Source organism: Rhinopithecus bieti, unplaced genomic scaffold, assembly GCF_001698545.2.
Source record: "Rhinopithecus bieti isolate Rb0 unplaced genomic scaffold, ASM169854v2 scaffold_17182, whole genome shotgun sequence".
NCBI lineage: Eukaryota > Metazoa > Chordata > Mammalia > Primates > Cercopithecidae > Rhinopithecus > Rhinopithecus bieti.
Genome location: NW_016808817.1, coordinates 195,569 through 210,235, shown reverse-complemented (window position 1 = coordinate 210,235; position 14,667 = coordinate 195,569). Strand labels below are relative to the sequence as shown.

General features: G+C 38.2%; 1 protein-coding gene across 1 annotated transcript in view; it reads left to right on the top strand.

The window, feature by feature from the left end:
• TRIM22 (tripartite motif containing 22) overlaps positions 1 to 14,667 on the top strand; it is a 20,932-nt gene that overhangs the window by 2,620 nt on the left and 3,645 nt on the right. The window contains exons 2-5 of the mRNA XM_017887308.1: positions 3,065 to 3,553; positions 4,149 to 4,244; positions 5,221 to 5,451; positions 13,352 to 13,374. Coding sequence (XP_017742797.1) covers positions 3,131 to 3,553; positions 4,149 to 4,244; positions 5,221 to 5,451; positions 13,352 to 13,374 — 773 coding nt within the window. The 5' untranslated portion in view covers positions 3,065 to 3,130. The remainder of the gene's footprint in view (positions 1 to 3,064; positions 3,554 to 4,148; positions 4,245 to 5,220; positions 5,452 to 13,351; positions 13,375 to 14,667) is intronic.

The window sequence follows — 14,667 nt, the reverse complement described above, 5'->3', positions numbered from 1 at the left end:
GGCTAAACTCCTTATAGTAGTTTTTCTCCTTATTGTGTAGCCACTCTAATTTAATTTAATATTTATTTATTTATTTGTTTGTTTATTTATTTATTTATTTATTTATTTATTTATTTATTTACGGAGTCTTGCTCTGTCACCAGGCTGGAGTGCAGTTGCGTGATCTTAGCTCGCTGCAACCTCTGCCTCCCGGATTCAAGTGATTCTCCTGCCTGAGCCTCCCAAGTAGCTGGGACTATAGGCAACTGCCATCACACCTGACTAATTTTTGTATTTTCTTTTTTTTTTTAGTAGATACGGGGGTCTCACCATATTAGCCAGGCTGATCTCAAACTTCTGACCTCAGGTAATCTGCCTGCCTCAGCCTCCCAAAGTGCTGGGATTATAGGTTTGAGCCACAGTGCCTGGCCATTTTTTTTTTTTTTAATCTAAATTGTACACATACAGAAAGCTTCTGTGCAGGTAATCAGAGTATTCTGAAATAAGGAAGCTATGGACCTAGTTAGCCTTCACCGTGTCATAAAAACTCCTACATTTGTGCCACCTTCAAAGGGGAGCATGCATTTTGTTTATGTGTCTGTCTGTCTACCTGTCTTAGGTTGGAAGGGTTTCAATGGGGCTACATTTCTTCAATGTTAGACTAAAGAATGAATAAATCAAGAAAAATAAGCACTTGTATTAGTTTTCTAGAGCTGTCGTAGAAAAAGTACCAAAAGTGGTTGGCTTAAATAGCAGAAATATATTGCCTTACAATTCTAGAGGCTAGTTGTCCAAGATAAAATGTGTTGGCAGGTCTGGTTCCTTCTGAAGGCTATGAAGGAGGCATCTGCTCCATGCCTCTCTTCTAGCTTATAATAGTTTCCTGGAAACCTTTAGCATTCCTTGGCTTATAGGCGCATCACCCTGATCTCTGCTTTCTTCTTCACCCTAGCATATTCCTTGTGTGTAAATGTCCCTTTTTGATAAGGACACAGTCATGTTGGATAAGGGTCTATCCTAATGAGCACATGGTAACTAAATAGTATTTAAATATACTATCTGCAAATAAAAGGACATTCACACATTAGGATTTCAACATCATTTGGGGAGAAACAGGACAGACTTTATCCCTCCGCTACATATTCTCAATATACTTGGCCTCCTTTATGGATGGAGACTTTTCTCCCATGACCAGCAGATGGTTCTTTAAAATGTATATTCATTGAGTCTATGTCGTGTGTGTGATCCTATAACTATTTTAGCCTCTTTTCCTGTTCCCTAAAGATATACACCTTTAGATTCCTATCACCATCATCCTTGCCATATGTCCAGGCCAAGGTGAAATTTCAACATTTAAAACCACAGCATGCCCCAGAACTACATAGCTGGTCTGGATCTCTCTATTTCTATACCTCCATAGCACTGGGTATCAGTATAGCTGTTGTAACCTTTACCTTTGTTGTCTGTTTAAATCTGTACAGTAGTGGAGAGAACTCTGAAGGAGGACCTTGGAGACAATACATTCACTCTTACTCTGCCTATTAGATTAGAAGGAGTGATCTTTGTAACTTACCTAATTCTATTGAAGAAAGGGAGTATTCTTCTTTCTCAAGGATTTTGTATGAAGAATAAAGAAGTCAAAATTATTTCTAAATTGTAACTGGTTATAAAATTCTTCACGATAAAATTATTTTCTTATTGTGATGGTGGTGGTGGTGGTAGTTGCGGTGGTATGTGTGTGTGTGTGTATGTCTTTGGGGAGTGAGTGTGAGGTCATGGGAGGACTTGCTATGGGTAGATGTGTTAGGATGTGAACTCTTCTTCACTGGAAACCATAATCACGGTCCCAAAGCTCAGCTATTGGGAAATTGCTAATTGATGGAAAGAAAAGATGAAAATCTGATTAAAAGGTCTAATCATCTATGGAGGGATAAGGAAGTTGTAGCTTTAAATATTCGTTCAACATTTTATTCCTGTATGTGATTCACTCTTCTAGGTACAGAGGACATATCAGTGAACAAAAACAGTCCCATGTCTATGAATGGATTACTTTTCAGGAGGAAGAAGTAGACATTTAAGGAACAATCTTATATATTACATAGTAAAAATAAGAAGATAAATGTGCAGTGAGTGATATTACTGGTGGTTTTGCTATAAGTAAGTTATAGTATGTCCTAAGAAGAGGACATCTAAGAGATTGAATTAAATGTAAGAGTGACTCTTGCTAACATCAGGGGAAGGATCATTTTATGCAGAGAGAGGAGCAAGCGCAAAAGCCTTGAGGAGTCATAGATTTGATAGTTTAATTGAGGAGGTGTTTTTTACATGTGGAAAAAGCAGAGGAGATAAACCTTAACAGTATAAGTAAAATAATTCAGATACCAAAGACCATATATTATGATTCTATTTTTATCAATTGATTAAAAACCCAAAGGATATTAGTGATTGTCTGGAGCTTGGGATCAGAATAGGAGTGATGGCATTAGGGTTTTTTTTTTTTTTTTTCAGGTGGTAAAAATAATTTTAAATTGGGTTACAGTAACAGTCATATAGTTCCACAAATTTAGCAGAAATTATCACATTATACACTTAAAAATGAGAGTGTTTGATGCTATGTAAATACAACTCAGTAGCTTAAAAATATGCAAATGTTAGTGAATCATGCAAATATTAGGGATAGAATCACGTCATTCAGAGAGAAAAGCATGTGCGAAAGCCCAGGGGCAGGGATGTGTTTAGTGCATTTAACATGGAAAATGTGTTTTGGGTTGGGGAACAAAAGGCAGGATAAATGATGGGTTACATGAACCTCTTGGTAAAAAAGCCTCAGTTTATCCTCTCCAATAGAAGAGAAAATAACAATAATTGCCTTGATGGGGTGAAATTTGTCCTGAGACAAAAACTAAGAATAAAGTGTTTCAAATTACTACAAAGCCCGTTTTATTCTATCATTGGTTTATTCTTCTTGCCTTTCTTTTCTCCTTTCTCTGTTAAATATTAATGTTTTGTCCTGTTCTAAATCTCTGTAAAAGCAATATTCTTTCTATTCCTGCTTTTCTTACCCTGTCCCCTTCAACATTCCCAGCACCGCAGGATTTTCTGACCAAGAAGTTCAAGAGTCAAGACAGAAAGAAGCCAACGGAGCAGTGCAATGGATTTCTCAGTAAAGGTAGACATAGAGAAGGAGGTGACCTGCCCCATCTGCCTGGAGCTCCTAACAGAACCTCTGAGCCTAGATTGTGGCCACAGTTTCTGCCAAACCTGCATCACTGCAAAGATCAAGGAGTCAGTGACCATCTCAAGAGGAGAAAGCAGCTGTCCTGTGTGTCAGAGCAGATTCCAGCCTGGGAAGCTCCGACCTAATCGGCATCTGGCCAACATAGTTGAGAGAGTCAAGGAGGTCAAGATGAGCCCACAGGAGGGGCAGCAGAGAGACATCTGTGAGAACCATGGAAAAAAACTCCAGATCTTCTGTAAGGAGGATGGAAAAGTCATTTGCTGGGTTTGTGAACTGTCTCAGGAACACCAAGGTCACCAAACATTCCGCATAAACGAGGTGGTCAAGGAATGTCAGGTAGGCTCCAAGGTAGAGGAAGAGAAAGCAGAGAGCAGAAGATGGTACCTGATGTGAAATCTCCAAGTTTTTTGTCCTGCTTTACTCCCCTTTTCACCATAGAACTGAGAACCCTGTGATCTCTTTCCAAACTCTTTGCTTAGTTTCTGAAGCCTGAAGGACAGTTTTTATTTGCACATTGTTTTATTTAAAAGAGTACAAATTTTTAGCAAGGAAAAGTTGAATGAATGGAGAATTGCTTTGTAAGATAAGCTCTAATTGTCCCTCAGAGAAGAAAGGTGTTTTTGGAAACATGTCTTGTTAGATGTGGCAAGAGTGGCAATGAAAGGAAGTCTTTCCTTAATGCAGGGTCTGCTTTTTCTCTAGGAAAAGAATCAGGCTACTCTTGATAAGGGGATGGCAACTTCCATCATCCAGTAATAAAGAATACGTTCATCTCCTCAGATTTTCCCCCATGCCATAGGTTCTAATCACCAGCCCCACTGTTTCTGTAAACTAGTCCCTTCTGAGAGCAATCTTATTTCTTCCTTGCTATCCTCTATCCAGGTGCTGAGAAAACTCAAAACTTTACTCTGGTATAATTTCTTTCTCACAGGAAAAGCTGCAGGCAGCCCTGCAGAAGCTGACAAAGGAGGATCAAGAAGCTGAGAAGCTGGAAGATGACATCAGACAAGAGAGAACCATCTGGAAGGCAGGAGGAGACACCTCCTAAGGGATAATTAGACAGGAATCTGGGCAGGACCTTGGGCTCTCTCACAAGGAGACCACTTCCCCTTTGCTATGCTAGAATTAACAAGTATAGAAGTCATTTGATTAGGTCTCATTTAATTCCTTCCCTGTTGGAGTTTGGGGGCTGGAGAGCAGACATATCATAAATCAACACAATATTTGGAAGTGAAGGCATGGAGGGAAATACCTGTGAAAATGCTTCCTGTGAATCCTGTGTTCCATTTGTGTCATCAGGTTTGAGGCTCCAATCCTTCCAGTAAACAACCTGGGGAAAGACCCAGGATTCCCTGTTTAGGTGGTTTGGGTAGGGGAATTTTTTGTTTGTTTGTTTGTTTGTTTGTTTGTTTTAGACAGAGTCTCGCTCTGTCATCTAGGCTGGAGTGCAGTGGAGTGATCTCGGCTCACTGCAACCTCTGCCTTCCCGGTTGAAGCGATTCTCCTGCCTCAGCCTCCCAAGTAGCTGGGACTACAGGCATGTGCCACCATACTTGGCTAATTTTTTATATTTTCAGTAGAGACAAGGTTTCACCATGCTAGCCAGGATGGTCTTGATCTCCTGACCTCGTGATCCGCCCACCTCTGCCTCCCAAAGTGCTGGGATTACAGGCGTGAGCCACTGTGCCCAACCAGGTAGAGGGATTTAAGAGAGAGAAAGGCAAGGTTGTTCAGGATAGGTGTCTATAATCCAAGCCTCACCCAAGCATCACATTTTGTCTTAGATTAGGCCTCAATAAAAGACTTGAGTGTATTGCTTTGGAAGGAGTTCCGGTTAAAAAATAGAAAAGCATGGCTTCACCAGAAATTGTGTATTGGTTTTTGCCTCGCATTCCTTTTGAGAACTCTGTGAGGAAAACAGTTCTTATCTTGGCTCCCAGGCTCATACAAAGCAGGCCTTCAACCAGCCAGACTGACTGCCTCTTTCTCTTCTCATTCCCAAGAATTATATCCAGATCGAGAGACAGAAGATTCTGAAAGGATTCAATGAAATGAGAGTCATCTTGGACAGTGAGGAGCAGAAAGAGCTGCAAAAGCTGGAGGAAGGTGAGGTGAATGTGCTGGATAACCTGGCAGCAGCTAGAGACCAGCTGGTCCAGCAGAGGCAGGATGCCAGCAAGCTCATCTCAGATCTCCAGCGGAGGTTGAAGGGGTCGTCAGTAGAGATGCTGCAGGTAAGACTTGGGATGGAGCATCTATATATGAGACTAGGAGAAATACACAGAGGCTGATTTTCCTTCCCTTCCCTGTCTCTAGGCTTTCTTCTGTGTGGTGACATTAAATGGTTCCTTTGGCCAGGCAGTGAGCCTTTTATGCCCATTATTTCAGGAATCACAGAGATAATTAAGTGTATGAATGGCAAGGGAAATTCCCATTATTATTTACTTATGAGAGGCAGTGTAAAAAATTGAGCTTGGAGAGAAGATTATTTGTACCACGAGCAAATCAGTTTTAGAACTTCCCCATCACATCAAAAACATTTCTCATGCCTGTTTACAGTCAATATCTGCTTCTACCTCCACCTCCTGGCAGCCAATCTGTTTTCTGTCTGTATATAATTGGCTTCTCTGGACCTTTCAATATGAATTGAATTATACAACATGTAGTCTTTTGCATCTGGCATCTTTAATTTAGCATAATATTTTGAGGTTTATTTATATTGCAGTATGTATCAGCATTTTGCTCTTTCTTATTGCTAATACTATTCCATTATCTGAATATATCATATTATGTTTATGTATTCACCAGTTGGTGGCTATATGAATATTTTCCAGTTAGGGACTATTATGAATAATGCTACAGTAAACACTCACTTACATGTCCTCATACAAACATGTTTTCATCTATCTTGAGTAGATTTTAAGAGTGTTATATCTTAAGTTTATGTAAAAATTTTTTTTTTTGAGACAGAGTCTTGCTCTGTTGCCCAGGCTGGAGTGCAGTGGCTGGATCTCAGCTCGCTGCAAGCTCCGCCTCCCTGGTTTACACCATTCTCCTGCCTCAGCCTCCGGAGTAGCTGGGACTACAGGCGCCCGCCACCTCGCCCGGCTAGTTTTTTGTATTTTAGTAGAGACAGGGTTTCATCATGTTAGCCAGGATGGTCTCCATCTCCTGACCTCGTGATCCGCCCGTCTCGGCCTCCCAAAGTGCTGGGATTACAGGCTTGAGCCACCGCGCCCGGCCAAGTTTATGTAAAATTTTTAAGTTGTTGTACTGTTTTCCAAAGTCGTTACTCATTCCATATGAGTAACAATATAAAAGCTTATAAAAAGCAATATAAAAAGTTTCTAGGTTCTTCACATCCTTTTTAATACTTGATATTNTTATTACTTATTAGTCATAGAAGAGTTTTTTTTTAAATATCAATTCTTTGGCATTTTCTACATAGAGAATCATGTCATCTGAGAATAAAGTTAATTATTTCATATTTTCCAGTTTGTATAGTTTCTTTCTTTTTTTTTTTTTTTTTTTGGAGAAGGAGTCTTGCTCTGTTACCCAGGCTGGAGTGTAGTGGCATGATCTCAGCTCACTGCAACCTCCACCTCCTGGATTCAAATAATTCCCCCTCCTTAACCTCCCGAGTAGCTGGGACTAGCACACACCACAACATCTGGCTAAATTTTTTTTTGTATTTTAGTAAAGACAGGGATTCACTATGTTGCCCAGGCTGGTCTCGAACTCTTGAGCTCAGGCAATCTACCCGCCTTGGCCTCCCAAAGTGCTAGGATTACAGGCATTAGCCACTACGCCCGGCCAGCAGTTTGTATAGTTTTCATGTGTCTTTACTTATTTTATTGCACTAACTAGGACTTCTAGTACAATGTTCAGTAGGCATGGAGAGAGGGGATATCCTTTCCTTTTTCCTGACCTTAGGAGGAAAGTACTCAGTCTCTCACTTCCTGATGTTAGCTATAGGAGTCGTTTTGTTTTTAGATTTGTAATGAAGTTGAGAAACTTCCTCTTTTTTTCTTTTTTTTTTTTTTGAGATGCAGTCTCATTCTCTCACCCAGGCTGGAGTGCAGTGGCACGATCTCAGCTCACTGCAAACTCTGCCTCCCTGGTTCAAGCGATTCTCCTGCCTCAGCTGGGATTACAGGCCGCCCACCACCACGCCCGGTTAATTTTCGTATTTTTAATAGATACTGGGTTTCATCATATTGGGCAGGCTGGTTTCGAACTCCTGACCTCAGTCAGGTGCGTCCGGCAGAGAAACTTCCTCTTTATTCCTAGTTTGCTGAGAGTTTTTATCATGAAGTGTGTGAATTTTGTCAAACAGCTTTTCTGCCTCAGTTGATATAATCATATGATTTTTCTTCTTTATTGATGTGGTAGATTACATAATCAATTTTCAAAGATTGAACCAGCTTGCATACATTGAATAAATTCCACTTACTTGTGGTGCACAATTTTTGTATATATTTTGCTGGATTTGTTTAACTAATGTACTGTTGATAATTTTTGCATCTGTGTTCATGAGAGATACTGGTTTTTGGTTTTCCTTTCTCATAATGTCTTTACTTGGCTTTGGATTAGGGTAATGTTGACCTCATAGAATGAGTTACAAAGTAGTCCATCTCCTTTCGTTTTCTGAACAAATTTGGGGAGAATTTTGATAATTTCCTTCTCCAACTTTTGGTAGAATTCATCAATTTACCAATAAAGCCAACTAAGCCTATTTTTAAAGTGTTGCTTAATATTTTGGAGTATTGCAGGTCTCCGTTATTGATTACTAGTTAAATTCTATTGCCGTCTAAGAAAACATTTTGTATGAGTTCAGTTGTTTACATTTGTTAAAGTGTATTTTGTGGTATAGAATGTGTTATAGCTTGGTTAATTTTCCATGTGAGCTTGAGAAGAATAGATATTTGCCTATTAGATGGAATATTCTATGAATGCCATTTAGATCAGTTGATATATAGTGTGCTGTTTGGGTACAACTATAGTGGTAATCGTTTCCTGTGACTGCTGTAAGCAATTGCCACAAACTTTGTGACTTAAAACCACATACCAAAAAATTGTCTCATGGTTCTGAAAGCCCAGAGTCCAAAATCAGTGTACCAGCAACCACCAGAAGCTAATAGGGAAGCATGGAACGGATTACAGTAGGGACAAACATTACCAATATCCTGAGTTTGGACCTAGATTCAAGAACTGTGAGAGAATAAATCTCAGTTGTTTAAAAACCATATAGTTTGTGCTACTTTGTTACAGCAATCCCAGAAAATTAAAAAGCCTACCATTTTTGACTGTTTTCTATTTACTCTACTTGTTCTTTGCTTTTTTTCCCTTCCTCTCTTTTTCTGCCCTCTTTTACTTTTAACTATTTTGTGTTATTCAGTTGAGTATTTCATATTATTCAATTTTCTTTCCTCTCTTAGCTTATTAGTTATGTAATATACATAACTAATATACATAAAGGTATATGTAAATATAAGAACATACATATATATTGAAAATATAAAAATTATTAAAAAATAAACATTTTATAATATATAAAAATCATATTTTTAAAAATATAATTAACACTATACATCACTATATATATATATATATAGGCTTAGTGCTTGCTCTGGAGTTTGTAATACGCATTTACAGCTAATCTAAGTCTACTTACAAATAACACTATACCCCTTCACATGTAGTGCTGGTACCTTAGAGCAGAGTATCCTCAATCTTGAGTAGCATTGCTGTCATCCATTTCACTTATCCATAAGCTGTAATCACCTGCTACATTGTTGATATTATTACTTTAAACCATTATCTTATATATTAGTTGAGAATAAGAAAAATAAAATATTTTATTTTACTTTTATTTCTTTTTCAGTGCTCTTTCTCTCTTTGTGAAGATCTGAATTTCAGACATACAATCTTTTCTTCCCCTGAACGTCTTTTAACATTTATGGCAAAGTATTTCTTCATTATTGCAGGACAAAATTTCTGAATATAAAATTCTTGAGTCATGGGTTTTATTCTTTCAAAACTTTAATATTTATTCCACATGCTAAACTTTTACTAATTTTAGTAGTTTGTGTTTCTGTGTATATTCTTTGAGATCATTTACATACCTAATCATGCTATCTGTAAATAAATATAGTTAATTTTAAAATTTTCACTTTTATTTAAGGTACAGGGAGTATATGTACAGGTTTGGTACATGCAAATATTGTGTGATGCTGAGGGTTTAGGATACAGATCCCATCACCTAGGTAATGAGCATAGTACCCAATCAGTAGTTTTTCAGCCCACACACCCTTCCTCCCTTCCCTAGTGTAGCCTGCAGTGTCTATTACTTCCATATTTATGTCCATGTATGTTCAATATTTAGCTTACACTTGTAAGTGAGAACATGCAGTGCTTGATTTTCAGTTCCTGTGTTAATTTGCTTAGGATTATGGTCTCCTGCTGTGTCGATGTTGCAAAGAACATGATTTTATTCTTTTTTACGGCATGTAGTATTCCATGGTGTATATGTACCACATTTTGTTTATCCAGTCTACCATTGATGGATACCTGGGTTGATTCCATGTCTTTGCAAGCAAAAAAACAAAGTGTCCTATTAAAAATGGGCAAAATCATGAACAGACATTTATGAAAAGAAGACATACAGGCTGCCAACAAACATGAAAAAATACTCATCATTGCTGATAACCAGAGAAATGCAAATCAAAATCACAACAAGATACCATCTCACAACAGTCAGAATGGCTATTAATATAAAGTCAAAAGTTAAGAGATGCTAGTGAGGCTACAGAGTAATGGGAACATGTACTCTGTTGGTAGAAATGTAAATTATTTCAGCCATTGTAGAAAGCAGTCTGGAGATTTCTGAAAGAACTTAAAACAGAGCTACTGTTAGACCCAGCAATTCCACTACTGGTTATATACGCAAAGGAAAATAAATCATTCTACAAAACAAATATAGTTTTACTTCTCTTCCATGCTAGATGTCTTATTTCCTTTTATTTTTCCTTTTTTCTTTTTTATCTTTCTTTTTTGTTGTTGTGTGTGTTTGTGTGTGTGTTTTTTTATTGCACGTGATAGAACTTCCACTACAATGTTGACCGTAGTGGTGAAACCACACACACTAGTCTTTTTCTTGATTTTAGGAGGAAGTAATTCAGACTTTCACTATTAATTATGATATTAGCTGTATATTACTTATACATGTTTCTTATCAGTTTTGAGGATGTTTGTAGAGGACTATATGCTCTTGCAAATGAAGCAGGCCATTCCTCCATTAATATTATAAATCCTGCTCTTGCAAAGGAAGCAGGCCATTCCCCCATTAATATTATAAGTCCCGCTCCTGCAAAGGAAGCTGGGCATTCCTCCTCTGCAAACAGGGAGGACAAAGGAGCCTACAAGACTGGCCTCAGTTGCAAATAGCAGACCCTGGGGGCTTGTTTATATGTAAACATCTTGGAAATTCAGAAGCTCAGAGAAAGGTCAGAAAAACAACAATGTGTCTCCGGGTGACTTGGTAACATTCCACAAACGACTGTATAAAATAAAGCAGAGCGTGTAGTTCGGGGCGGCCGCCATGTTTGTCTCCTCTTGTGTTGTCTTGTGTGTTCATTCCTTTGTTTAGGAAACACGCGGACCCCAACAGATGTTCTCTTTTATTACCAGTTTGTTGAGAGGTTTTATCTGAATGGATGTTGATTTTCTTTTTTTTTTTTTGTAGACGAAGTCTCGCTCTGTCGCCCAGGCTGGACTGCAGTGGCGCCATCTCGGCTCACTGCAAGCTCCGCGTCCCGGGTTTATGCCATTCTCCTGCCTCAGCCTCCCGAGTAGCTGGGACTACAGGCGCCCACCACCTCACCCTGCTAGTTTTTTGTATTTTTTAGTAGAGACGGGGTTTCACCCTATTAGCCAGGATGGTCTCGATCTCCTGACCTTGTGATCCGCCCGTCTCGGCCTCCCAAAGTGCTGGGATTGCAGGCTTGAGCCACCGCGCCCGGCCAGGATGTTGATTTTCTTGTTGAATTGTTGGAGTCATTTACAGATTCTGGATATTAATACCTTATCAGACACATGATTTGTAACTATGCTTTCCCATTCTGTGGATTGGCTTTCCACTCTCTTCATAGTGTTTTTCGTAACTTCAGTGATTTTTTTAAAGTTTAATTTTGGTAAAGTTCTGTTTGTTTATTTTTTTCTCACATTGGCTTTACTTTTTATATCATAGCCAACAAATAGCTACCAAATCCAATGTCATGCAATTTTCCCCTTTTCTTCTAGGAGTTTTATAGCTTTAGGTCTTTGATTTATTTTTAGTTATAGTGGTTATATGGTATAAGTTATCTATTTTTAATGTTATTGTAGCCATTGTATTATATTGTGCCATTTTTTGGAAACAGTTTGGTAATAAGGGTGAAGAGGTGGCAGACAGCTGCGGAATGTGCCATTTTTTGCAAACAGTTTGGTAATAAGGGTGAAGAGGTGGCAGACAGCTGAGGAATGGACCATAGAGGACAATATTTGTTTGTCCAAACTCTCTTCCTTTTGATTGTTTCTTTACAATAACTTTTGAGGAACCATCACTACCCTATCTCATTCCCTGTAGTTGGTTAAAGTAGACAAAATTAGTGGCATTAGGCATGTATGTTACTCAGTTCTGGCAAATCATTATAGCCAATTCTTATATTTTTACCAAGCTTACAGTTATTATTTTACGATATATACTTGACTCAATTGGGGTCAATGGTTTGCATGCCTTAGCATTTTACTGTCATGAGTAAAAAGAGAATTTGTCTTTTCTGATGGGTATCATATCAGGGATAATAATTTAAACCAAGATAATCAAGCTGATGCCATAATTAATCTGAAAATAAGTCAATATAATAGGTATAAAGTATAATTTTAGAAGAAAACCAGATTCTGATGACAAGATTTTAGTTTAAAACCCAGCTATGAGTAAAATTATACTTGACCCCTTGAATTTGTTTTTTAAAATTTAAACCAGTTTTAGTTGGGTTTTGTCAGACATTATAACAACAAAAGGCTAATACAGGCAGTGAAACTTTTTCTGAGGATGTGAAGTCAACTGGAGGTAAATTCTTTGTTGGTATAAAGGAGGTCAGATCAGACAGCAGGGAGACCAAATACATTGGTACATACTTGTTCAAAAAAATAAAGGAAATAAAGGTCATGGTGAGAAAGAAAAGACAGCTAAAACAGTTAAAATGGAAACTAGTCTAGGTTAATAAAATGTCGGAATCCAGGATAAAATTTTATAGTTTCTAAGATGATGACTAAGTCGACATTGACACTATTCTGGACAGTGGGGTGTAAATAGTTGGGAAATAGTAAGTCACATTTAAGACCTACTCAGTTACTTGCCCCTGTGGCTTGTTTCATACTGAAAAATGGATGAGATCACCTACAGTAGAGTTTAGTTGCATGTAGAGTGAGTACATGGAGGCCAGACAAACTTTTACTTGAGGTGCTTGCTTGCTTTTACTCTCACGGCAACAGCACACTTCTTAAGGACTTTGATTATTAATTTTCATCATTGAACCCCTAAAGCCTGAAAAAATATCTGGCAAACATATTTTGCCATTTTGTGTCTGTTGATGTATAAAATAAAAACAATTAATTAATGAGGTTATGTCATTAAAATGTATAAAAATATTAGAGTTTCTCCCTCTTTTTAAAATATATTCCTTCTTGAGATACTTGAAGCACCTTCCTAACTCCCTCATCTGAGTCCTCTGCAGTGGTCAGTCTGAATCTTATCTCCACACTTTGTCCCCAGTCTGTGACTATCTATTTTCTTCCCACCATATCCAGGGGTAGTAAGAGTATGGGGAGGAAGGTAGATAAAACTTTGTAAGACAGGAGGGCTTATCACTCTTAAGCATTGCTAGACAAAATACAGGATGCTCAGTTTAAGTTTAATTTCAGATAAAAGAAACATAATAGTTTTAGTATAAGAGTATCTTAAATATTGCAAAGGTCATATATATAAAACAAAAAAAGTATTGTTGATCCCAAATTCAAATTGAACTAGCCACTTTTATGTTCTAAATCTGGCAACCCTATCTTGACTTATGTTTTCTATCTTTTCCGCAGGATGTGATTGACGTCATGAAAAGGTATGTGTGGGAGAGAGATATAGTCTCATTTGTCTGAAAAGAGATATAGTCCTGAGAGATATCTTCCTTCAATCAGAACAGCATAAAAAATCACAAGGCTGGGAAACTGTATTAAATTGTCCCAAATTGCTAATCACAGATTAAAGTTTTCAACTGTAAGAAATTTAGGTGTTGGGAGGTCACAGAGTTAGGGCCAATGGAGGCCTTAGGAATAAGAGTTTGCAATATCAGAACCCCATGATTTCACTCACTTTATTCAAACCTTTGTCGCTGTTGTTTCCATATTGCATAGATGCCTGTCTTATCGCAGTGAAGGTCTGCCCTCTTTATATGCCAGACTCCAAATTTTCCAGAGACAGTGCCTTTATATTTATTTTCCTCCCTGAGAATAAAATAAACAATAACTTTCTAGGTGGTGCTTTTTAGATTTCTAAAAAAATATATTCGCGTCTTGAGGAACAGTGGCGTTGGTCCTGGTGCTAATATAACCTTTTCTTGTTCACATACTTTACTATCTTGTAGGAAAAAATAATCTGTGTGTAAAATTGCCCACCTACTTGGCAGCATCAAAGTTTTTTTAAACACATGAAAATCAGACCACTATTAATTAATTTGGTCATCGTAATTTCTTCTCTCTCCAAAGAACGTGAAACCTCAGAGATTATTCTCTAAGTCTCATATTGGGATAACAGATTTTGGAAATCCTTTAGCTCTTCAATATAGGATTCCATTTTGATATCTCTCAACCACTCAGTAGACAGATTCCATGGCCTCTTTAATGACCACCTGTCTAGGAACCCACATATCTGGCCTCTTCCTGGTGGACCCACTGAGATGGCAATGACTTTTCTAAATATTAAATAAGTTTCTTAGAGGCACGGGATATCTTTTAAAAGCATTATTGGCTGGGTGTGGTGGCTCACGCCTATAATCCTAGCACTTTGGGAGACCGAGGTGTACGGATCACTTGATGTTAGGAGTTCAAAACCAGCCTGGCCAACATGGTGAAACCCCGTCTCTACCAAAAGTACAAAAAAATTAGCCGGATATGGTGGCAGGCACCTATAATCCCAGCTACTTGGGAGGCTGAGGCAGGAGAATCACTTGAACCTGGGAGGCAGAGGTTGCAGCGAACCGAGGTTGCGCCACTATACTTCAGCCTGGACGATGGAGTAAGACTGTCTCAAAACAGAAACAAACAAACAAACAAAAAGCATTATTATTTTATCCAATTTCATATTCATTTTTAAGAGGTCCAGCCTGGGTGACAGAGCGAGACTCTATCTCAAAAAA